Raw genomic sequence first — 26501 nt, 5'->3', positions numbered from 1 at the left:
CTTATATACAAAGAAAGAACTATTTTTTCATATTCTTTTGTACCATTACAGCTAGAAACCACTTAATTTCAATCCAACATCACTCAACATTCCTTAATATTACAGTATTTTTGTAAATAGTCCTTGAATTTCTTCCATTCTTCTTCTGCCGACTCTTCTCCCTGGTCACGGATTCTGCCAGTCAATTCTGCCAATCCCATAAAGTCAATCAACTTCGTCTGCCATTCTTCCAGAGTGGGTAGATCTTGCGTCTTCCAATACTTTGCGATGAGTATTCTTGCTGCTGTTGTAGCATACATAAAGAAAGTTCTATCCTTTTTTAACACCATTTGGCCGACCATGCCCAAGAGAAAGGCCTCTGGTTTCTTCACAAAGGTATATTTAAATACCTTTTTCAATTCATTATAAATCATTTCCCAGAAAGCCTTAATCCTAGGGCACGTCCACCAAAGGTGAAAAAATGTACCTTCATTATCTTTACATTTCCAACATTTATTATCGGGCAAATGGTAAATTTTTGCAAGCTTGACTGGGGTCATGTACCACCTATATATCATTTTCATAATATTTTCTGGGGTGGAACGGGCTTCTCTCAGACATTTTCCAGCATGCCAACAGACTGGCAAATGACTGACCCTCCAAGAGCCCCTATTTTCTGGGGACACTCCCAGATTTACAGAAGCTGCCCCGGTTTCTGATTTGACCCCAGGATGTCCCACTTTTCCTTAGGACGTCTGTATTTTCATCTGATAAATGTTGGAAGGTATGGAGTTATCCGACCCACGAGCCAAGGAGACAAGCAACTATACAACCTTTAGAAGACATCTGAAGGCAGCTCTGTATAGAGAAGTTCTTTTTAATGTTTTATTATGTTGGAAGCCTCCCAGAGTGGCTGGGGCAATCCAGTCATCATCATCATCATCATTGAATAGCGCATCCCTATTTTCATCAGTGAACTGTTAAAAGAAATTATAGCTTGCTGTAGGCCACCCAACAGAATTCTTCCAAATGGCTGGCATTTGGGGAATCTGGCAGGAAATGCTGCCAAACCCAAGATAATTAATCATGTTGGACTGTACAAAGGAGGCAGCCCAGATTAGATGGCTGCTGTGTTGAAATACAGGGTTGGGGAACCTTTTTCAGCCAAATGGCACATGCCATTCATGGGCAGAACCAATAGAACCAATGGTGGGCAAAAAACAGAGCAGAGGAATGAATGTCAGTTTTTGCCTTTGTACAGCAGGCTAGTTCCTACACACATTCACACACCACTCTGGACAAGCAAGAGCCTTTATCAGAGTTCAGGGATATATTCCAAACAGGAAGAAACACTTGAGGTGTGAAGCAGGGACAGTGAAGAGTGTGGGCTGACATTGTGTTGTTGGCAGTTTTATTTTTGATCTCTTTCTCAATTTATTTATTTATTAAAATAAAATGTTCATTACAATAAATCCCAGAGCAGGGAACAATATCAAAGTATACAGTACATCACCAGCACTGTACAATATTGTAAAACGTTGTCAGCCTGGATAGCTCAATTGGTTAGAGTGTGGTGCTGATAACGCCAAGGTTGCAGGTTCAATCCCTCTGTGGGACACCAGCATATATTCCTGTATTGCAAGGGGTTGGACTAGATGATCCTAGGGTCCCTTCTAACTCTATGATTCTAGTAAGGGCAGTAGATCAAATCACGAAGCAACTCAACAAGAGTGAAAAACACATCTCTTGCCTGGGTAAAGATGTCAAAAAGATTCCTAAAAGCCACCATCCAGGATCAGTGCCAAGTGGATTCCATAATCGGGATACTGCTCTTGAGAACATCATCTCATACATTAATGGTCCTTGGAGTAGAATTCATCTTTTTCACAGCCACCGCATACTGGGTCTCGCTGAGCTATGGTTTCGCTGAGCTATGCGCCATGACCCCAAATCTCTTTCCTGGTTAGTCTCCAACCAATCAGACCCAACAGTCTATGGATGTCTATAGAAGAGCATTGGATGGTTTCATGGAAGATAAGGCTACCAATGGCTGCTAATCACAACAACCATGTTCTGCCTCCGCTGTCAGAGGCATTTTGCCTCTGGATTCCACTTGCTGAGAATCACACATCCTGTTGCACTTTTGGGCTCCCCAGAGGCATCTAGCTGGCCACAGTGAGAACAGCATGCTGGACTTGATGCGCCTTTCTTATGTCATTTTACGTTCATCGGCATATATTTGAAGTCACGCTTTTCTGGCCCCAAGGCGCCTCACTTTCCTCTTACTTATATCGAACTGGCTTTTGCCATTTTGTTGCCCATTCACCCAGTTTGGAGACATCCTTTTGGAGCTCTTTGCAATCTGCTTTTGTTTCTCCCAGGGCTCATCTGCATGTCTGTCAGTCCCCGAGATTTCTAGTCAAAGGTATGAGAAGTTCTTTTTTCATCCCTAGGAAAACCCGCTGTTTACTGCTGAATAGGAACAAACACCAATATGCAGAAAACCCGACTGATGTTTGTTCCAACTCAGCAGTAAACAGTGGGGTTTCCCAGGAGAAGCGGACAGACATCTCAGACCCATGACTCAAAATCTTAGGACAAACAGGAGTGTGGATGAGCCCTCACATCAAATAATTTTGTGTTACCCATGAAGTTGGCCACCTCACACTGCTCATGCAGGAGGTGGGAAAACATTTTTTTTAGAAAAAGAGAACAGGAGACAATTTACTTGAAGCTTTTTATTGTACAAACCTTACCTCCATTTACATAAAAGACATTTTTAATACAAATATATTTAAGAGATATTCCCAGTTTCCTCGGTTCCAAAAGCTATTTGACCAAGACTCAGGGAGGGAGTGGGGTGGGAGTTAAGCTAAAAAGAGATGCACAAGGATTTGTTTATTTTTTCGTCGGCATACAATAAAAGTACACTGTTGTGTATACAAATTTTCCAAAGAAAGACAATCCTTTAGATACACTTAGAGAGTGACTGACCAAATACACCTGCAAAAATCAAATTTAAAAAGACATTCAGAGATTTATTTATTTTTTTAAGAGGACTTCCATCTCAGCAGCGAGAACACCATGTGGATCACATATGTCAATGTGACTGCATAGGCAAAAACCTAGAAGAGAAATGAAGAAGGTTCAGTGTGTTTATTTGCTAAAACTAGTTCATGAGCAATCCTGAGCATCTCTCCGTAATATCTTTTCCCACATTATTGTGTGTATTGCTGTGTTTGCTCTTGTCTCTCGCCCGGCCTACCTCAGGCATGCAGCCTCAGTTCACCTGGGCCCTGCTAGGCCCTGCGTATGCATCACACCCGGCACTTATGGTACCCTATATAGGCATGATAGGGCAGCCATGATGGATCAAAATGGATGACATTGTGCCAGGACTGTGTCTCTCCTTTACAAGTGACTTGGGCCCTTCATGCCACTTTCGATAAGACTCCTGGGGACTGTGGTGTTATGATTAGAACGGCAGAAAAGCAGCCATGCCGCCTAAACTAGAGCGAGGCAGTAAATTGTCTTGGCAAATCAAGACTGGAACTGTGTCATGGATCTCACTAAAAGAGCTGGGGTCCCAGTCGCTCCTAGTTTCTCCTCCCAGGTGGATTATGGTGATTCATAGCCCCATGTTTTAGGTGGGTCTCCTCATAACAACTGTAAAATTGACCAGGGGTGGGGTGGGTTAGAAATGGAAATGTCCAACCCCTTGGATTGATATCAAAGGTGTATTGTTTTTTAAAGGTGTTTTAAAGGTATTTCTTCCTTTTTGGTTGCTATCTGCCTCGCTTTGTGAGCTTTGCTAAAGGACTTGTTATGTACTGAAGTTCTCATGCTGGGCCAGCAGGGGGATACTGTAGATAGTTATGCAAATGAAGGATCGAAAGTGACGTTCAGTGATTGGATAGTTTTAGAAAGTTGCTACAGTTACGTGTTCTGGAGCTCTATATAAGCAGGCTGACTGAGCTCTTCAGTTCAGTTCTGTTCTGGCTTCTGAATAAACAAGAGCTGTATGAATAATCGCTGTGTCGTCTGATATGTTCACCCACAACTTAACAGGACTAAGTGAGGACCCTGTTTACTGCCTTAAGATTGGCAACTATGAATTTTTATTGCTCTATGATGCTAGGGACTTGGATTTGTACAGGCATGCCAACTCTAGGGGGCAGAGGTTTTCATCAGCCCTCTCAATATTCTTTCTCAGGGGGCTCAGCCCCCAAATATTGAGGGGGCAGAGGAGACCGAACCACCAAACAAGGTCTAACCGGCCTGCATAGCATCTCCCAACCCCATGCAGGCTGGTGCAGACTTCCACTAGGCCAGGCCGGTCTGGCTTGCATGGCATTGGAAGACGTGTGTGATGTCACCTGACCCATGGCGTGTGTGATGTCACACACACGCCGGCCCCCCAATCTTCGGGGGCAACCCGGCTCCTGTAGATTTGTAACACAACTAGATGGGCTGAGGGAGACTGGAGTTATATCATTTACTTTGATTGGTCACTTTGTCAATGCTGCTCTTTAATTCAATGTCACTTGTGAATCTATATGGTCCAAGCCCACCCAGTGAGCTTCATGGCTGAGTGGAGATTCAAACCCTGTTCTCCCAGGTCCTAGTCCACTACACCACACACTTGCATGCAAATGGAAACAAACATATAGGCAGCATATATTGTTTTCAGGTGATTTCACACATGTGCCATGGCAGAGGCAATTCATCCTTTGCCCCAGGGAAGGCAGTGATTCTCTTTAAGAAGGTACTTGTCCTCTGCAGTTTTCACAAGTCATTTGGGCAAATCCATACCGTGATCAACTCCTGTCCGGAAACCAATGTCCCCACTGTGGAAGGACGTGTGGATCCAGAATTGGCCTCCACAGTCACTTACGGACTCATTGTTAAAACCATGTTTATGGAAGACAATCTTACTTGGCTACGAGTGATCGCCAAAGAAGAAGAAGATGATTAGATGATAGATGATAGATAGATAGATAGATGGATAGATAGATATACAGTGTGTGTGTGTGTGTGTGTGTGTGTGTGTGTGTGTGTGTGTTGTAAGCGAGGACATATACTCACCACTGCTGCAATATCTATTTGGTAGTATTTAAAATGATCCGGATAAAATTTCAGCTGATAGGTAGTATAGGCTTGCACAACTGACGCACTCAGGTAGAAGAGAGAAGCAATTACCTGGTAGAAAGCATCCTGGAAAAGAAAACAACACAAAGACCCTAAGACCAGTGCAAGAGAAGGTGTCCCCACCGTATCCCTGTGCCAGAGAACACCTGACACTGGTGAGAAGTTTGTTTTGCAGTTTTATAGGATACGCTGCCATGACGAACAGCTTTAGAGGGAGAGTTTGTATCCAGGAGGAGATGAATGCTGTATTCTGAGCAGAGTCGGTGCCATGCTTTTCAAAAGCATGCAAGGATCACGCACTTCTGGACAAGAATCTGCCAGGGCCTCTGAACTGGGCATGCCTCAGAACTAAATGGATGCCAAATCCAGAGCAGCGACTCATATTAAGATTTGGCAGGTAGCCTTCTCTGTGAGTGGGTACTTTGGGCTCTGTTTAAATGTATTTCTCATGGCATTCTAAGGCTGGTTCTAATATAATGAGAAGCACCCCACAGTGCTCACACCCTGGCCCACACACTACACTTCACAGCCGCAGGGAGGAGCTTAGAAGCACTGGCTTCCATTTTTACACAAAGCACAGTTTCCTGCTTTGTGTTTGAACACTGGAAACTGTAATTGGTTTAAACTCCAGTTTTATGGCACCCTTTTCCTCTGCTTATCCCACCAAAATTTAGATGATGTGACACCTGATGCATGGATAAATAGCACTGTATTTGGGGCTGGGGGAGGGGAGTATACTGGTATTTTAATCTCTCCAAAGAGACTTACCACAGCAACCCAAGCTGACTTCCCTCCATGAGCGCCACACATATATAGGAACAAAAGCAATGTTGAAATTACAAAGCAAAACACTGAGACGAACATCACCCAGCCTTGACTCATCGGAATATAAACTTTCGTGGAAGCCACCAGGATCCAGACTAGGCCGCCAAAAACCTACAAAAATAAAATGTAATAAAAGTAGTTCAGTCAGCAGCCCTTACAACGGTTAATCAGATCTGTTCTGGAAGACCTCAGTTTTCGTACAAATTACTTGGCTGGACAACTCCATCGCAAAATGCAGAGAAGTGCACATTTTGAAGGATGGCTGTGATTCAATTCACATATTGTTTTGGAAAGTGTGCTTTTCCTGGTTCTGGGAGACCAGGGGGCAGGAGAACACGTTGCAGCAGAAGAGGGAGATGTCTGTGCCTCTTCTCCAGCCAGACTCATCTCTGCCTCCCTCATCCTACCCTCCTGATTCAGTTTCTGCGCTTGTTTCTGAACTGCTCTCTGCCACAGACTCTCCCAGCTCACTAAACCCTGTTAGCTCTTCAGCTTCTGACACCTCCTCCTCCCAGTCTTCTCCCTCTTTTCCCTCTGCCCACTCATTGTTGTCCCACCACCAATCCCCTGGCTCTGAGCCTTCTTCCCCTGGGGGTTCCCTTGGGGGTTCCCCAGCTTGTGCCTCCCACAATTCCTCTGCATCCAACCAGTTTTGCAACAGCAATTTTGCTTCCCAGCTTTGACAATATAAGTACTGCTGGGCCCCTATCAACAAATGGCTTACTACTATTAGAAATCGAGGTTTGCTTGCCACCAATAGATCCATGCTTCCCAGGAGCACTCAATACAACCCTAAAGTCCCCCTCCAACATGTTTACAGAGGAAATAGATATATTTCTTGTCTACGCCCCTCCTTTTAAAGCCATAGATCACTGTCCAAAGGCTCAGGTTTGCAGAATGCTGAAGATTCTGCATTGGCTGCCGTAGTGAATTGCTTGTTTTTTTATCCAGGCCTTTGAGAGGCAATGGTAGTCTGGTAAAGTTTTAGGTAATTGGTGAAATCTGCTGCGGTATCTATACATTGATATCATAGAATCATAGAATTGCAGAGTTGGAAGGTGGCCTAAGGGTCATCTAGTCCAAACCTATATATAATAAAAGAGTTTTTAACAGTTGTTTTAGTTATTGTTATTATATGGGCATTGTAATTTTATAGTGGTGTGGTTTTTTTTAATGTTGTCAACCATCCTGGTATCTAAATGGATGGTTTAAAAATGGAATAAATAAATTGTAAACATTTAAAATAAAATGTTTATTTTATTTAAGTGTTGTTAGAAAGATCTTATATACAATCTGGAATAAATGCAACTCAAAACATTCAGCAATATAGGTGGAAATGGAATGAGATTAGTACACTAGTATTTGGTGTCCATTGGCATGTATATACACTCTCACTAAGATGAAGAGCGGGAGAGAGAATTTTAACTTCTAGATTAAAATATGTTCTCAGTGCTTACAAAATGCCATATGCTTTTAGGTGCATAGATGCTCAAACCCAAGAGTGGCTGTTACTCCCTCTCTTTCCCTCCCTCTCCATATGTGTGTGTTGAGCAGTTACTGTGCATAGCAACCAGCCATTGTGCACTTTCACCACGTCTCATGGTGAATGTGCACTTAATCCTTCCATTAAGAGGGAACTGCGCACATTTCCTGGTAAATAAACATCTTTTCCTACAGACCTTGGGAAATAGGCATATATCAAATGAATTTTGTACATTCTCCGGTCATTCTGCATAATCCCCAATAGGCTGGTAAATGTGCACAACGGTCAATTGTTATGCACATTAACCACTCAGTGGGTTGGTGCTGTTTTGGCTTCTGAAGGAACAGCGCTCAGAGAACTGAGATTGCCATTAGCATTGACAGTGGTGCTGGTGATAAGCAAGAGGTACCAAGAGGGAAGTCTGAGAGCAGCGCCAGTAAGGCAAATGACAGCACTCTGCTCCTGGCATCCCTCCAGCTGCTGGAGATTGCCACGCCTCTCCGTACAAATGTAACTATTCTTAGAACTAAAGGCGCAATGCTGGGGTGGGGTGCCAAACATCCCCAGCCAGTGTGCATTGGAGGAGAGGACCAGTAATATAGCCAGGAGCTGCCCCTCCTTCCACAAACATATTGGCATGAAAGGACCTGGAACAGCTGCCCAGCCCAGCTTTCAAATGTTTCTCACCTTGCCATGCTCAGCTGGCAAACATACAGAAGCCCTGAATGAACATTGCCAGCCAGCAACGCAAAACGTTACGGCAAATTGGGTTGCCAAGCGACCAGAAGCCAACCTTTGCCTCTAACAATTTAATACTACTTCGCAAAATTTATTCACATCTTGATTGTTTACAAAAGAAATGCAACCAAAAAATGCAGAATATGTGGGGAGGGGGAGATGAAACATATATCTACACTAGCATCTGCTAATATTATATCTTGTTCCTGTTAAAGTTACAGGAGCCAGTAGTAAGGTGACTGTCCTGTCTGGCCCCAGTTTTGCCCACATTGCACAATAATATAGATGAAAGGAAATAAGATTCATTTTAGCCACCAAAACCTTTGCTCTCTTGTTTCAGCATCACCTGACTCCTGATGGATATATATATCGCTGCCAATCTCTCGTAACAGCACATGTTAAAAAGGTGCGATAGATTTATTTTCCTCTCAAGCTTGATTCGCTGTCATGATTTTTTACCTCTGCCCTTTTCGTTTTGTTTTCAAACTAAGCCATCTTTCTGTCAGTTGCTGAACTTTCGCTCATCTTCTACCACATTTGTATACGCAGGAAAAAAGATAATAGAAGATAAAGGATTCATTCTAGCAGATTCTCTAGTAACAATAGTTCTGTTAATATTTTCAGTTTGAGATATAAATGAATGAAGATGAGATGGAACGTTCTTGGGAGTGAGGAAAATTTAAAGCAGTTCATGATCAGGCAATTCCAAAGACAATGGGGAGGGGGGGTGTCAACCCCAAGACCTAAGAGTTAAGGATTTTGTTTTGGAAATTAAAGGAAATCTATTGTTTGGAACACGCTAGGGAAGCTAATATTCCCAGATCAGGCTTTTGATGGCATTAATAGTACCTTGTTAAGGAATGTGGAACTTAGTTCCTTTCTTTGTTATCTGTGACGCATAAGCCCATTGGAAATCTCTAGAAGTCTAGAGAAAATAATATACTGAATTAGCTTTCTCCGCCAGAACTTCTCTGGCTTTGGGGGCAGGAAAGCTCTTTCTTCTCTTTCTCATCGGGACACCTCAGAAATAGTCTATTGGGTAAGACTCTTTAGGGAACAGCAAAATGCATCGAACAGCCTTAAAGTAAGACCTTTGAAAATTGCCTTTTTGCAGTCCCTGTGTTGACTATGTTCCCTCCTTTCACACCATGTCTTGTAATTATGTAAATATTGCTTGATTTTTCTGAAATAAACTAGCTACTTCTACGATCTTCTCTCAGATCTTTTCAATTTGAGAGTATATGCTGTCAGAGTGCACAATGAGGCTCAGGCAGGTGTTTCATGGGAGTTCTTACTTTTCCTAATTAGCTGATAAAAACATAAGAAGAAATAGTGGAAGGGGGTCCATTGGGGGAAATGGGGTACTGCCCCACCAAACTCTGCCCTTAACCAGCCTCCACCTGCCTGCCTTCTTACGTACACCCAGTATATTCCTCTGTATCGGTTTCCTTCTCCTTACTCTCAGTGTTACCATGATAGAACACAATAGGGTCAAAACTAGAATCAGCCAGCTCTGACTGTCATTGACTCCAACTACAACTGGGTTCTAAGCCTTCTGCTCTACCAGTCTCTATGGGCACCAGCAACTACTGGAACCAATGGACCATCTAGCCAAGCATCCTGTTCTCACAGTGGCCAACTAGATGGCTGTGGGAAGCCCAGAAGCCCAACCTGAGCACAGCAGTACTCTCCCCAGTTATGATCCCCAGGAGTTGGCATTCAGAGGCATAATGCCTCTGACAATGTATGTAGAGCATTGCCTTTGATGGCTTTATCCTCTGTGAATCTGCCCACTCCACATTAATCACCATCACTACTTCTTTGGGGACCAAATTCCAAAGTTGAACTATGCGCTGTGTGAAGAAGTACTTTCTATTGTCCGTCCTGAATCTTCCAACATTCAACTTTGTTGGATGTCCATGAGAGAGGGAGAAAAATACATCTCTACCAACTTTCTCTACACCATGCATAATAACTTGGTGTTACCTAAATACAGGGGTCGGGGGGGGTGATGCTCTCCTAAGCAAGGCAGAAACTATAAAAAGCAGGGCTTTAATTGACCATTCAAGCAGGTAGAGCTTTACAGCACAAAGTCTGCTGAGAAGTAAGCTCCACTGAATTAAAGTGTATTTACTCCCAGGGATGCAGGTGGCGCTGTGGGTTAAACCACAGAGCCTAGGACTTGCCGATCAGAAGGCTGGCAGTTCGAATCCCTGCGACGTGGTGAGCTCCCGTTGCTCGGTCCCTGCTCCTGCCCACCTAGCAGTTCAAAATCACGTCAAAGTGCAAGTAGATAAATAGGTACCGCTCTGGCGGGAAGGTAAACGGCATTTCCGTGCGCTGCTCTGGTTTGCTAGAAGCGGCTTAGTCATGCTGGCCACATGACCCAGAAGCTGTACGCTGGCTCCCTCAGCCAATAAAGCGAGATTTGCGCCGGAATCCTAGAGTCGCCCACGACTGGACCTAATGGTCAGGGGTCCGTTTACCTTTACCTTTAGGTGTGTATAGGACTGCAGCATCAGTTGATTTAAAAGTGCTACATATTAAGAGCACTGGGTAGAAAGGTACTGATGGGGACTAGTCCCTTTTCGCATACCCACATTCCAGAATTACTACTAGGAGCAGATATCCTGTGATTGTCTACATATTCTTGAATTCCCTCAGTCCCAGCCAGCATGACCAATGGTCAGGGTGATGGGAATTCCAGTCCAGCAACATCTGGACTTCTGGACTCATGCTGAACCCCCACCTCCAAGTGAAACAAAGCATGTGTATTTCTCCATGTGCACATGCACACAAAATTACTGTCAGCTCACCACTGTCTGCTTTTAGGCTGTGATACTTTTTCAGGAGCCATCAGGTCCATCTTGCTAATGTCATTCTAGCGCTGCCATACGTCTGGAATTTCCCGGACATAGCCGGGATCGGCTGTCAAAAGCAGCATCCGGAAATTTTCATTTGCTGGTTAAAATGTCTGGGGAAACCCGGACGTATTGCAACCCATGAGAAAGTATCTTTTTTTTTTTTTTTTTGGCTTCTTCTTTTTTTAAGAAAATCTCAAAAATGTCATTTTCTTTTTTTAGTGTTTGCAATGAAGATCACCAGCTGTGGCCCAAAGAAGAAAAAGCACTACCACTTTCCCCTCCCCAAACAAACAAACAAATAGTTCATCAACTTTGGCAAAAGGGGAGGGGAGAAGCTGGACAACTTATGTGTCTGGATTTTCACCTTTCTTAAAAATATGGCAACCCTATTTGTGCCATGTCAACAACTTATTGTTGAGTTGGCCTAGTTTCATTTTTGTTTTGCTTACTGTTTCATTGTCAGTAAAATGAAACACGTATTTTAAAAGCGAGTGAGCATGGACTGCAAATTTGTTTTTGTTTTTGCACCTCTCTTTATGCAGATGTGTGCACTGGAGAGAAGACAAATGTTTTGGCTGCAAAGGCAAACCGGGAGCACAGGAAGGTGCCTGTTGGTTAATCTAACTCATGGCTGTCTGAGTGGACGACAGCAGCTCTTCAGAGATCCAGGCACGGGTCTCTCCCAGCCATACTTGGAGATGCCAAGGATTTAACCTGAGACCTTCTGCATACACAGCAGGTGTTGTATCAGGGAGCTAAAGCCTTGCCCATCCATTCATTTAAGGTGTCACAGGCACAGCAGCCTCACAGCATTGGTCTGAAGGTGGCACCAGTTTCTTCTTTTTCCTAACTTCAGTTCTCAACATTTCCACATCAGTCTATCATTAAAAAACATACCTATTTCTGTAAGTACTTTCCCCTGATACATGTTGTACATGTTGCACAATAGTCTCACCAGATATGCATCTTCATGCACATATCATGGTTGGCAAACTGCTTTGCAAAACCTGGAGGGGTATATATTCCAAAGGGAAGTTGGAACTTAGTTCACATGTTGTTTCAGGAAGTACCAATGAAATAGGCTTATATTAAAATAAAAATCACTCTGAATTTTCCCATGCAATAGGTGGGGGGGGGGAGAGAGAAATTCAATAGGCAAACCTATTTAATTCACATTTTCTGAGACAATGCACAAATGGAAATGCAGCCTTCTTCAAAATTCACACTTCACAATTTTGCAATACAGTTGTCCAACCATGTAACGCGTACAAAAATGTATATTGGAGGGTAAAGTGTCCATTAAAAATGCATATATTAGTGAAATATAATGCAAACAAATGCATTATATTTAACGGAAATTGCATACAAAATGGCACACAAAAATGTGTATCTTAGGAGAAAATTGCACTAAAATTCAGCTGGATTTTCACGATGCCTTCTTTATTTATTAAAAAAACAAAGTCACATGGAAATGTGGAGAACTGAATTTGTTTAACTGGAAAAATGGAAAACAGAGAGAAACCAAAACTGATAAAGACTTGCCCATCCCTCAAAATCTGCCAACAGCACCAGGCCCCATCCCAAACCCCACTCCACAGATCCAACCCAGGTACCGTTTTCAAGAGCTGACAAACTAACTAAATAGGAAAAGTGCTTTCTTGTTTGTATGGAAACAGAAGCTGGCCCACCATTTCTCAGGTGAGGCAGAGCGCAGCAGCCCCAGGCAATCCAGGTTTTAAGTTTCTTTCCTGGTGAAGAGGGTTGGGTTTTTTTTAAAGCAACACAGTAGAATATTTCACCAATGCTACTAAAATGTACCTCGATGGCACTCTCTGTTGCACAGTTGTGGGTACACTAGGTGGAGGAGGAAGGCAGGCCCTACAGAGGCCAGACTTGTTGCCTCACCCAGCTGCCCGCAGGCTGCTGCCCTGAGGTAACTGCCTCATCTCACCTTATTAGGGGTTCAGCATTCTGTGGCCACTTTGAATGCTTAGTCCTCATTAGACTGACTGGAACGTTCTCTCTCTACTTTAGAAGTACAGAAAAAACTTTAGAGAGGGAGCCCTCTACAACGTATGGGGCTACTCCAAGCCTACTGCTACCTCTCAGGGGCAGATGGGGCTCGTAAAACTGGGAAGCTAGTCCGTCTAGGAGAAGGAATACTCTGGACCTAAAATTCTGCTGCCTTGCAATTACTGTATTTTTTGCTCTATAAGACTCACTTTTTCCCTCCTAAAAAGTAAGGGGAAGTGTGTGTGCGTCTTATGGAGTGAATGCAGGCTGCGCAGCTAACCCAGAAGCCAGAACAGCAAGAGGGATTGCTGCTTTCACTGCGCAGCGATCCCTCTTGCTGTTCTGGCTTCTGAGATTCAGAATATTTTTTTGATTGTTTTCCTCCTCCAAAAACTAGGTGTATCTTGTGGTCTGGTGCGTCTTATAGAGCGAAAAATACGGTATACTCATTGATGAGAAAGAAGAAGAAAAAGAAGAGTTTGGATTTGATATCCCACTTTATCACTACCCGAAGGCGTCTCAAAACGGCTAACATTCTCCTTTCCCTTCCTCCCCCACAACAAACACTCTGTGAGGTGAGTGGGGCTGAGAGACTTCAGAGAAGTGTGACTGGTCCAAGGTCACTCAGCAGCTGCATGTGGAGGAACGGAGACGCGAACCCGGTTCCCCAGATTACGAGTCTACCGCTCTTAACCACTACACCACACTGGCTCTCGGAAAGGCTTTGGGAGTAAACTCCAAGGAAAAATCTGAACATGGAGAAGAAAAGGCTAAGGAGTAAACCCTACACAAATCCGAAGTAGTTGGATGGTGCCTTGTACGCCTCCTTCCAACAACTCCTGCAGCCAAGCTGGTGCCGAATGAATTCCTCTGCTTTCCTTTAGACCCCATCAGCGAGTCTTGTCATCTGGGCAGCCTAAGACCTCCATGCACACTGCCCAGGCTTGTACCCCAATGCGGTCATTTCAGTGCTGCTAACGCAGCAAAAACAACACAGGAGGCAGCAGTTACAAATCACTGGTCTCTGCAGCCACAGCAGGCGCTGTGACTCTCCAGCAGTTTGACTTTACCCCGGAAGCGCACTCCATTGTCTTTCCAGACAGACGGGTGCCGACGACTGCTACCTCCCTCTCATGTGTGAATCATCAGCAATGGGAGCAACTACTGAACATCTGAAACATGCGTGTAGAAGGGGAGTGGCATCAAGGCGGGAGCTCCTCCTCTTCACTTTACACGTGTTCCTTATAACAGCATAGAAGCTGCCTTTTGCTGAATTAGACCACTGATCTAGTTCAGTATTGTCTACATACCAGTGTTTCCCAAACTTGGGTCTCCAGCCGCTTTTGGACTAGAACTCCCATCATCCCTGGCCACTGGTCCTGCTAGCTAGGGATGATGGGAGTTGTAGTCCGAAAACAGCTGGAGATCCAAATTTGGGAAGCACTTGCCTATAATGAATGAGTAGAAGCAACTATTCAGTGTTTCAGGCAGGGGACTTTGCAGACCTAGGTGGAGATACTGGGGGTTGAACCAAGCACCTTCTGCATGCAAAACAGATGCTCTGCCACTGAACTATGGCCCTTATCCCTCGGGGTAGCCAACATGAACCCATCCCTCAACAGAAAGGGACCCCTGACCATTAGGTCCAGTCGTGGCCGACTCTGGGGTTGCGGCACTCATCTCGCTTTATTGGCCGAGGGAGCCGGCGTACAGCTTCCGGGTCATGTGACCAGCATGACTAAGCCGCTTCTGGCGAACCAGAGCAGCACAAGAAAACGCCGTTTACCTTCCCGCCGGAGCGATACCCATTTATCTACTTGCACTTTGATGTGCTTTCAAACTGCTAGGTTGGCAGGAGCAGGGACCGAGCAATGGGAGCTCACCCCATCACGGGGATTCGAACTGCCGACCTTCTGATTGGCAAGTCCTAGGCTCTATGGTTTAACCCACAGCGCCACCCGTGTCCCATCATGGGAGTTGAGCCCACCACCAATAAACAGAAGCCACCGTGTTGTCTACCTCTTGCATCCTAACATTTGTAGAGATGCCCTTGGAACACGTACAATTGCGCACACAGAGCAGATGTGATTTAGAGGCATGTTAAGGATGCAGTTCATAATTAACTGAGGGTTCGATCCTCTTTAGAAGTTAAATCTGGGCAGCAGGGATGGGGAGAGAAGCTGATTCCCTTCCCACCCCCTGGAGAGGAAACGTTGCTGAATACACTCAAGCAGCAGCTATTTTTAAACCACATGCAAATCCATTGCGGAGGAATCTGCAATGGTCAATTTATCAACACATTACCCGAGAAGCCAGTGCAAGGCAGAGCAAATGCGGAGTTAATGAATACTGCAGGCAGAAAGGCACCCCCAGCCGTGCGCAGCAGCTGGGAGAGAGGGAGACAACTCAGGGAAATCCTTGGTGTGGAAATAGGGAAATAACAAAGAATGTTCCTTTTCCTTTCTTTCTTTTGTGAGGTGCTGAAGGGTAAGGCAATGTCTGTTGGTTCCAAGACAATGTTGCTCTTGTTGTTGGAATTAGTCTGACGGTCTCAAGAGACAATGGAGTGTACCTCCAGGGGTGACGTCAAACCACAAAGGTGCCCTTCCCAGGATGGAAGCCTGTGCAGTGTGTGTGGAGGTCCTGGGCTGCCCAGATGACAAGACTCACTGATGGGGTCTAAAGGAAAGCAGAGCAATACATTTGGCACCAGCTTGGCTGCAGGAGTTGCCAGAAGGAGGCATATAAGACGCCATCCAACTGCCTTAGGGACTTCACTCAGGATTTGTGATGGGATTACTCCTTAAGGCCTTTTCTTGTCTCGAAGATGTTCTGCAAGGCAGGTTTAGGATCACAGTTTTCCTTCTCCTAGATAAACTACCTTCCCAGGCTCACAAGCCCCATCGGCCCCTTCCAAGACAGTACATAATTAAGATCAGCCTTTGCCAACCAGGTGCCCTCCAGCTGTTTTGGACCACAACTCCCATCAGCCCCAGTCTGAAACATCTGGAGGGCACCAGGTTGGTGGAAGCTAGGTAAGAGCATCCAGATCCCCCTGCCCTGATTCACTGGGCTTCTGTGTGCAGGAAAATAGTCTTCAGAAGAACGTCCTGATCACACCATACATCTTGTTTTAGAAGATGATAGAAGAGGAGAACCCAGGGTTGCTGTTCTTCTAGATCAGGGGTTCCCAAACTTAGATCTCCAGCTTTTTTTGGACTACAACTCCCATCAACCCTGGCTAGCAGGACCAGTGGTCAGGGATGATGAATTATGGGCACCATGTCCTTTTGCACCTTAAGAGTGACAGTCTTATTACAGCATAAGCCTTCGTGGCTGCAGGTGCTCTACCTGAAGGTTTCCTGTAGTGCCTTCCCCAACCTAGTGCCCTCCAGAAGTTGCTAGACTACAGCTCCCATCATCCATTACCATTGGCCATGCTCCTTGGGGCTGATGGGTCCTGCAGGCCAACCTATCTGGAGGGTAGCAGGGTGGCGAAGCCTGGCCTAGGCAACAATAAATTCTTTTTAGTATTTTATGGTCCCGAGGGCTCTTTCATGTTACAGACGCTCCATGTTATGGTATGAATTTGTATCCAGTTCTAGAGCTTCCCTGTGACCGTAGCACCTCTTCTTGTGCAACACTGTGCTTTGACTCAACACACAAACTGGACTGGGCTGCTTTTCCCCAGCTACGTGCTGCATTTGGAAACTTCTGAGTGACGTGGTATGACAAGAATGACTGGTGTCAAATGCAGAGACAACTCTCTGGGTTATAGGGAAACAAGCGTAATATCTGTTGCAGGGCATGTTGCCAGATCATGGGCAGGTTGATTCATTTGCTAGCAATGAATACGTCAGACCAGTGGCGTAGGAAGGGGGGTGCGGGGGTGCAGGCCATCACTGAGGGGGTGACAAAATGGCAAAAATATCTGTTTGGTGTTTTTTTTAAGGGTTCACAACACTTTTTGGGGGGGGGAGAAATAACTCCCGCACCCACTGTGCCCCCCTTCCTACGCCACTGGTAGCTAGGTGAGGTGAGGGAGCACTGGGTGTCACACTGTGGGGCCTGCAGCGTGCCTGAGTCATGTGTCTTTCCTGAGGGGGAAGCGGCAGGCGGACTTTTTTCTGGAATATTTATTGAATTTTATAACAATTAATGATACAAATCTCATTCATCATTTTATTTACAATTATTCTCCTTCCCCTCCTCTGGACTTCCCTCAACTCCCCCTCTGCTGAGTTATTTAGTTTTAGTTTATTTAGTTTATTTAGTTTTATTTATCGTATCCTGCTTTTCCTACACACAAAAAACCCCCTTATCATTTCTCTAAAACATCTGTTCCTTAAATTAAGTTGTGATACTTTATTCAAATCCCGCCAGTGAATCCAGTCCATTCTGTTGTTTCTGCAAATAAACTGTAAATGGTTCCCAGACTCTTTTGAAGTCCTTTTTGTCCTCTCGTAGTTTGTCTGTTAACTTAGCCAGCTCTGCATAGTTCATCAGCTTTTCTTGCCATTGTTCCTTTGATGGCATTTCTTCTATCTTCCAATATTGTGCAATCAAGATTCTTGCCGCTGTTGTAGCATACATAAATAATGTCCATTTTTCTTTTGGTAGCTCTTGATTTGAGATTCCTAACAAAAAGGCTTCAGGGTGTTTTACAAAATTCATTTTAAACATTTTTTTCCAATTCATTGTATATCATTTCCCAATTTTTTAAAAGGCATTTGCATTCCCACCACATATGACAAAATGTTCCTTCCTTTTCCTTACATCTCCACCGCGCTGCTTTTTCAAGCAGTGTGGGGCTTGCGTCTGCTCACCACCTCAGCCGCCCTACAGCTGAGGGGGAGGAGGCGGAGAGGCTCCATGTAGCGTGCCCTGCCTTGGCTCGCCCCACCCCCATGGGCAGCTTGCCCCACCCCCAGCTGCAGGACACGCTCGCAGCACCAGGCACCCAAGCGGCTAGCTACGTCATTGCTTCAGACAGGCATACAAAGTTCTCTTAGAAATGGGCATAGGTTGCTTGACACTGACACATTCTTCCCCGGCATGCAGCCAAATTTCCTAATTCAATGGGTGTCTGGGATGTCACAAAGTATGACTGTTCAACAGTGGACTGGACTTCCTTGGAAGGTGGTGGACTCCACTGGAGGTTTTTAAGCAGAGTTTGATGGCCATCTCACATGGATGCTTTCGTTGAGATTCCTGCATTACAGTGGACTAGAATTTTACGATTCTATGGCGAGTGCAGTGAGAAGGGTAGAATCGGGACAGAATGACATATGGCAAGGTGAATAGGGGCTTCCCAAGACATTTCTGGGCAATGCTAAATAAGTTTGGGGGATTTGCGAGAGAAAATTCAGTGAGTGGAAGGTTCTTCTTAAACAAGGGTCGCTTCATTGATGGAGGTCTCTGGAACAGGAGGAGTAGGGAACCTTTGGTCCTCCAGATGTTTATCAAATCATAGAACTGTAGAGTTGGAAGGGATCCCAAGGGTCATCCAACCCCCTGTAATGAAGGAATCTCAGCTAAAGCATCCCTGGCAGATGGCCATTCAACCTCTGCATAAAAACATCCAATGGTGGAGAGTTCACACCCTCTGAAGGGTGAATGTTCCACTGTCAAACAGCTGTTACTGTCAGAAAGTTCTTCCTGATGTTTAGTCTGAATCTTCTGTCTTGTAATTTGAAGCCATGGGTTTGAGTCCTGCCCTCAACAGCAGGAGAGAGAAAAACGCTTGCTCCATCGTCCATGTGACTGTCCTTCAGATATTTGAAGATGGCTATCATATCTCTTCTCAGTCTCCTCTTTTGGATTCCAACTTGATCAAGCATGGACAATAGCCAGGGATTGTAAGAATTGAATTCCATCAAAATCTGGAGGGCCACCAGGTAGCTACTGCAGGCTTAAACTTTGTGTTTTACTCTGTGTCAATTCTCTGGTGCAACCACTCTGTCCCTGAGGCCATTTTGTCCCCTGTTTTTATGCCAGGTAAGCTATGAGGCCAGAAAATGGTGCTTCCTCACTAGGCTTGAACATCTCCCCTCTCCTATAACATCACACTTGGCCACATTAAGATGTTCAACCAGAGCCTCATTTAGAGATTTAAGAATTTAAGAAGAGCCGTGCTGGATCAGACCAAAAGCCTATATAAATGAGCATCCTGATTCCGACTGTTTCCAGTCAGATGACCATGGGAAGTCCACAACAGCCCTCTTCTGTATGGGTTTTCCAGCAAGCAGCATTCAGAGCCATGCTGTCTCTGCCAACAAAGCTTCCTCATGACTAGTAGCCACAGATAGTCTTACCCTCCACGAATTTGTCTAGTCCCATTTTAAAAACCTTCCCAGTTGGTAGCCACCACCACACCTTGTGGTGGCAAATCGCATTATTGGCTTTTCTGCTGTATGAAGAGCGACTTCCTTTTCTCTGTCGTGTATTTGCCACCATTCGGCTTTATTTGATGGCCCCAGGTTCTAGCAATATGGGAAAGGGAGAAAAAACTTCCTCCACCTGCTTTTCCATGGACTCAGCTACATTGGCAAAGAAAAAGCACTTTGCATGTGTTGTTTATGCATTGTAACACTGTGCTGTGGAGTTCTGTTTTTGCCAACCTGATTTCTCATACAAAGTTTAAAGGTAAAGATAAAGGGACCCCTGACCATTAGGTCCAGTCGTGGACGACTCTGGGGTTGCGGCGCTCATCTCGCTTTATTGGCTGAGGGAGCCAGCGTACAGCTTCCAGGTCATGTGGCCAGCATGACTAAGCCGCTTCTGGCGAACCAGAGCAGCGCACAGAAACGCCGTTTACCTTCCCGCCAGAGCAGTACCTATTTATCTACTTGCACTTTGACGTGCTTTTGAACTGCTAGGTTGGCAGGAGCTGGGACCGAGCAACGGGAGCTCACCCCATTGTGGGGATTCGAACCACTGACCTTCTGATCAGCAAGCCCTAGGCTCTGTGGTTTAACCCACAGCGCCACCTGCGTCCCTTCCCTAAACTTAGAAATTCCAAATGCAGTAGCTTTCCCTCATAAGGGAGTTGCTCCACCCCACCCCACCCCTGATCATTTTTAGTTGCCATTTCCAAGCTCTGCAATATCCTTTCTGAGGTGAGGAGACCACAACTCTACAACATACCATTCCAAGTGTGGTCACACGCCATAGATTTGTATAAAGGCCTTGAGATTTTGGAAGTTAGATTTTTGCCACCTTTCCTTCATGAACCCTCCCATGGAATTTGCCTTCTTCGCGGCTGCCTCACACTGGACGCTGACCTTTTCATTCAGCTGCACACCACAACCCCAATATCCCTTCCTGGGTGAGCTGGCCGGGGACAGGGGCAGAGGTCCCTGAGGGAGGGAGGGCTTCGCAGTTATGCAAGGGATGGGCAAACCCCCCAACCCTTTCAACTGCTTTCTAATATTTTTCTTCTTCTTTTTACATGCTGCAGGCGGGCGGCTGGAGTCTCTGTTCCCTGGAAGGCAGCCTGGTTTAACAGGTTTCTGGCAACCACTGCACAACGCAGAGCAACCGGGCCATTAATCCTCCTTTCCCCTCCCCTCCAGCTCTGGAGCCACTGGGCTCTCCTCTCTCCCTCACCACCACCCTCTGCTTAATCTCCCCTCCCTATCAGATTCTCTGCTATTGTGTCAACTGGGTGGGAAGTTGATTTTAAACTGCAAAATTTCTGCACCCATTCCCTAATCTTTCCTTGGGTGGGCAACACCTGCGCCAGCTTTAGTTCTTGCTATCTCCACAATAGGGCTCCGCTGTATTTTATCAGTTTGCTTAAGAGAGGGAAACAGAACTGGGTGTGCTGGGACCTTTGGGCGGTTGCAACAGGTACACAGATTGGTCATCTTTTTGCTCTTACCCTCCAGAAAGTCTCTCTTGCCCTTTCTCTCTCTCCAGGATGGGTGTTGCTGTGCATTTCGTACATTCCAGAGACAGCTTTGTTCTCAGAACTTTTCCAAGTTCATTAGCTAGGGTCCTATAAACGATGTTGGACTACAACTCCCATCATCCCTGGCCATATAGGCCATGCTGGCTAGGACTCATGGGAGTTGTAGTCCAGCAACACCTGGAAGGCCCAAGGTTATAGGAAGATGTAATAGAGACATGGGGGGACACCCCCGTGACCTAAGGCTGACATAAAACTCTTCACCCATTTGGCACAGATCTTTCCTCCCTCCAGCCAATCTCCCTTTCTCAGAAAAGGCAGACCCGTTTTGAGTTTGTTTTTAGCTCTACATTCCTTTCTCTGTGTATTGTGTGGGGCTCTCAAGCCATAAAAACCATTTAAGAGGCCATTAAAATAGATTTACAGGATTGCCAGGATGATAACTAGATTTGTTTTGCCCTCCAGAAATGCATTGTAACCTCTTGGTCCCTTTCCCATCTTCCTACATGTAACAACAGTAAAGTGGAGCAGTCAAATGCACAGTCCTCAGAGGGTGAAATCCTGGTCCTTCTAAGTAAAAGACAGTGGGGCTGCATCAAATGCTGGTTTAGCCTTACCCACTCGGCTGATCGCTGGCAATGTGCATTATGTTTTCCACATACCTCCACAAACCACCTTTCAGTCTAGTCTTTACCTGCCCCACACTTACAGACCCTCTAAGTGTCCGTATTCTCCAGGGACAGTCCTGGATTTACAGAAGCCATCCTGGTTTCTGATTTGATATCAGAATGTCCCACTTTTCCTTAATGTCTCTATTTTCAGTGGAGAAATGTTGGAAGGTATGGAGTTATCCGACCCCCGAGCCAAGGAGATAAGTAACTATGCAACCTTTAGAAGACATCTGAAGGAAGCCCTGTAGAGGGAAGGTTTTTTAAAATGTTACCGTAAATGTTTTATTATGTTTTTATATATGTTGGAAGCTGCCCAGAGTTGCTGCGGCAGTCCAGTCAGATGGGCAGGGTATAAATAGAATTGTTGTTGAAACCATACTAATTTGATCTATTCCAGGATCAAATCAGAAACCAGAATGCCTTCTGTAAATCCAGGACTGTCCCTGCAAAATAGGGATAGTTGGATGCATGGGCGTAGACGGGGGGCAGGGAGGGACAGTTGCCCCCCATAATCAATATAAATAAATAAAAAATACATAGCTAACTGAGGTTCTGCCCCATTTCCCTATAAAAGGCCTGGCTACGCTCATGCTTGGAGGGTCTGTATGCATGGATGCAAATTTCAAAATAATTGCTCTCATTTAAATAGAAATACAATACATTGCATCACAGTGGGGAAAACTGTGGCCAGATAATGTGTTTGCTATCTAGGTGGCCTTCTTCAGCTGTAATAGATAATGTGTTGAAATCTCAGGTTTAAAGTCTCCCTCAGCCATGAAGCTCACTGGCTGACCAATCACACACTCTCCTCCTAAGCTACCTCACAGGGTTGTCGTGATGATGAATGAAAGAGAGAACGCCGCCACTCTGAGCATCTTGAAAGAAGGGCTAGATGACAGTGCAATAAACACTTTTCTGGCATGGAAAGTTCTGGAAAGGGAGCATTGTGCCCTAAGGCTGCAATAGCCATGTTCTTCATTGAACTCAATGAGGCTAATATTAGAGGATTTAACTGTAAATTAAGCTAGCTGCTGTAAGAACTGGATGAGTTGCCATTCCTGCTTAACCCCTCACCATCACTTAAGTCTCTTCCAAACTTGAGCATTCATTAATTCTCGTTTGCTTGCACAAAATTTGCAGGTATCCATTGTTATTGAGCGTTTGTTCCAATTAGTTTGTGGGGATGTTATATGACATCACCTCAGCAATCCCCACTTTCCGATGCATTTCCATACCCTCCAACATTTCTCCGATGAAAATAGGGACGTCCCATTCCATAATGATAATTTTACTATTTATACCCCACACATCTTATTGGGTTGCCCCAGTATTCTGGGAAGCTTCTAACATATATAAAAACATAATAAAACATTAAACATTTTTTAAAAAAACTTCCCTATACAGGATTGCCTTCAGATGGCTCGGGGGTTGGATAACTCCATAACCTCCAACACTTCTCTAATGAAAATAGAGACATCCTAAGGAAAAGTGGGAGATTCAGGGATCAGATCTGAAACCGGGACACTTGGAATGTCTGCATTTACCATCACTTTCCTAACCACAAAACATGGCTGTTATAGTTGTGCAACAAATCTGGGGTTTTTTTAACAACAGCACAAATCCCCTTTTATTGTGCATTCTGAATTTGCCAGCGATTAACTGGATCCCACCTGCAAAATAGCGATGGACAGAAGCAGTCTTAATTCTCCGCCATTTTTCCAGCTCTACACTGCCCAAACCTTTGCATTTGCACTATGGATGTTTATCAACATGAGAAGTAGAGTAACTGAGTAACCTGCCAGTTCTCTTCATACCAGAGAGTAACAAACCATGCCTTCCCAGTAAGCTACATGCTCAGCAGACCTTAAAGATTTGCTCTACTGCATAGGCCACCAGTTCACCTGACTAATTAGCTGCTTGAATGCTACACACACCTGCACGAGGTACACCTGTTTCCACGCATGGATTTGTGCGGCAGTGTATAACCTTGAAGGTCAAATAACTTAGCATGTTCTCAGAATTAAAATATATATGTGCACAGAAACAAAGCAAAACATTTAGAAGCAGAATTTAAACACCTCAAATCCCATCAACATCTGGTTTGGGGGGTAATTTCTTTCCCAGTTCTCCTTTTAAAATATTTGAGAACCAATCTAATTTGCTGTTTTTAAAGAAGGGGATCATAGTGAAAAGTAAATGTTCCAGTAAATGAGAGAACAAGGGGGAGAGCGCTAACCAAACCTGGGAAAAAATCTAGAAACTTTGCTCAGAAAGTCACTAAGAAGCAGAAGCCACAATCCCAAGACACGCAAGGGTGAAATGCCTTGTTTGATACAGCCGGACTTTCCTCCAAGTAAATGTTCCTAGGTTTGCACTGGAATGTCCTAGCTACCAGGTTCTGTTTTTAACAGCGGAAAATCATACTTACAAATTCAGGAATGGCCAGAATATCAGGGAAAGTAGCCAGGACCTTCATGCCGCTGGGTAAACTGGAACCGGTGGTTGTTGAAGACATATTTCTGGTTCGCTTCACTTCCAAAACTCACCGCACAGACGTCCTTACCCTTCCAAACCAAATGCTCTTTCCCTGTGCTCTTCTTGAGCAGCTGAGTTCTTAACCTTTTCCCTATGTTAATGCTGCCCGCCCTCCAGGTAAGGAGCTCAGCATAGGTGTGGCCAGCTTAGCAGAAGGACCTGCCTCTTCTTCTGTTTTTGTGCCTGGGGAGGAGTGAAAGGCTGCTCCAAAGAGTGTCATCTTTTGTCACACACTGTTGCAAGCACCTTACGATCGTATCCGAAGGGCAGGTGCAGCAAGTGTAATTCAAAACCCACAGGGCTTTCCACTTGGGTTGAAATCTTCTGAGTCTACTTTCACACCATATTGCTATTAGTTCGTGGGGAGATGCCCGCCCGCCAAACCCAATAAATTAATGTCAGAATCTAGCTAACATTTGGGTATAGGAAGGGGAAATTATGCAAGCTACTGTGCCAGACAAGGAATCCCTGAAGCGGCTTATGCATGTGACTGGGGAAAGTGTTGTTTTACAGGAAGCTTGGGTTTGTGGGAAGAGATGTGCTGGGGAGAAGAGCAAAGGTCAGTCTTCTAAGAGCTGCTGGGCAGGCCAGAAGTCCATGCGGAGCCTGGAGGTCATCTTGGCTGTGGCTGGAGGAGGCTGCATTACGAGACTGGGAGCCATTACTGACCGTTGCTTTGGATCCAAGTTTGCTGAAGCTATGAGCCAGTGTGGTGTAGTGGTTAAGAGGGATAGACTCGTAATCTGGGGAACTGGGTTCGCATCTCCGCTCCTCCACAGGCAGCTGCTGGGTGACCTTGGGCCAGTCACACTTCTCTGAAGTCTCTCAGCCCCACTCACCTCACAGAGTGTTTGTTGTGGGGGAGGAAGGGAAAGGAGAATGTTAGCCACTTTGAGACTCCTTAGGGTAGTGATAAAGCGGGATATCAAATCCAAACTCTTCTTCTTCTTGGGGTATAATGTTCAGTACCCCGTCCACTGCAGATTTCCAGGTGTAAATATGTGTTAATAAACCATATTTCTTAAAGGCACTCGCTTCCGCTGTGGCTCGATCTTCCCAGTGGGAACACAACCCTGGGTAAGTGCTGCAGCCCCTGGGATCTCGTGCAGTCACTCGGTAGAGATTGGGGTGGCCTGTAACACTAGTGTCAGCAGTGAGATTTGTGTTTTTTAGTGCATAGCACATGGAAGGGGGGTGGAGATTCCTCAAGTCTTTAGCATATGTGCCGCCAGGCTGCAAAGATCCGCCCAGTGCCCCCAATTCTGACAAACGCTGCCATTGTGAATGACAAGTGACGCTGCTGGTGTGGCGCGTCTTTGGTAAATGAGTGCACAAAGTCAAAAGTCCTTTAGTGAAACAGTAGGTATACATTTCGGTAATACCTATATGTATTTTGTTTATCTAGCCTGATCAAAATCTTTTATTATTTAATAACAGGTAGATAGTTAAGAGCTTAGGCCATGGGTAGACAGACTAAGGCCCGGGGGCAGGATCCGGCCCAATCACCTTCTAAATCTGGCCCACAGACGGTCCAGGAATCAGCGTGTTTTTACATTAGTAGAATGTGTCCCTTTATTTAAAATGCATCTCTGGGTTATTTGTGGATCATAGGAATTCATTCATTTTTTCCCTTCAAAATATAGTCTGGCCCCCCACAAGGTCTGAGGGCCTGGCCCCCTGCTGAAAAAGTTTGCTGACCCCTGACTTAGGTGGCTTCAGCACCGGGCGCCGGGCCCCCCTTAGAATTTGGCACCTGGGTGTCCCGCACCCCTTGCACCCCCAGGTAAAGACTCGTGGCTCATGTGCCAGAGAGGAAGCAGCTGGAATCCTTCCTGAAATTGTGTTTTGAAGAGGCTGCAGAAGTGGCTGTTTTGGGACTAGGATTCCTGACCCACAGCTAAGGCGGAATAGAGAAGTTCCAGAGAGTCTGAACTGGTGCATTAACCAACGTGGATTGAGAACCATGTTTTATTTACTCAAGTGGAAGAATTCTGTGGCAACCCCAAGCAGGCTACTACAGCAGAGGAGTGGGTTTCTGCTCTTGGGACTATGAACTGATTTACAAAGGGACTCTGTTTGCAAGTTCAACAATAATTTTGAAATGCTGAAATATTTCCTTGCATCCCATGGGTGACTGTTAGAAATTACGCTGTTTAAGGGCGTACTTTTTGAAAAATTATTTTCAATTGTCCACATGATCATTTTGGTAACTTACGCTTTCATTTAAAGTCAGCTACATTATTCTTGTTTCCTTCCCATAGTTTTGAACTATTTGAACTCAAATAGAGCTGAGCCATTGCTGTAGCTGCATTGCCAATATGCTTGTCCAGCTCAGC

At 45.1% G+C, this 26501-nt stretch overlaps 1 protein-coding gene across 1 annotated transcript; it reads right to left on the bottom strand.

Moving 5' to 3' along the window:
* Nucleotides 1–2702: 2702 nt before the first annotated feature.
* Nucleotides 2703–24347, bottom strand: MAL (mal, T cell differentiation protein (MAL blood group)). Its single transcript, XM_083605662.1, has 4 exons — nucleotides 24059–24347; nucleotides 5896–6063; nucleotides 5065–5193; nucleotides 2703–3104 (listed from the first exon to the last, which is right to left on the bottom strand). The coding sequence occupies exons 1-4, from the start codon at nucleotides 24143–24145 to the stop codon at nucleotides 3030–3032; spliced, it is 459 nt and encodes a 152-aa protein (XP_083461788.1). The 5' UTR covers nucleotides 24146–24347; the 3' UTR covers nucleotides 2703–3029.
* Nucleotides 24348–26501: the final 2154 nt, after the last annotated feature.

The sequence above is a fragment of the Podarcis filfolensis genome (genome assembly GCF_964270895.1).
Source record: "Podarcis filfolensis genome assembly, chromosome: 3".
NCBI classification, from domain to species: Eukaryota; Metazoa; Chordata; class Lepidosauria; order Squamata; family Lacertidae; genus Podarcis; species Podarcis filfolensis.
This window is presented reverse-complemented; position numbering and strand designations above follow the sequence as displayed.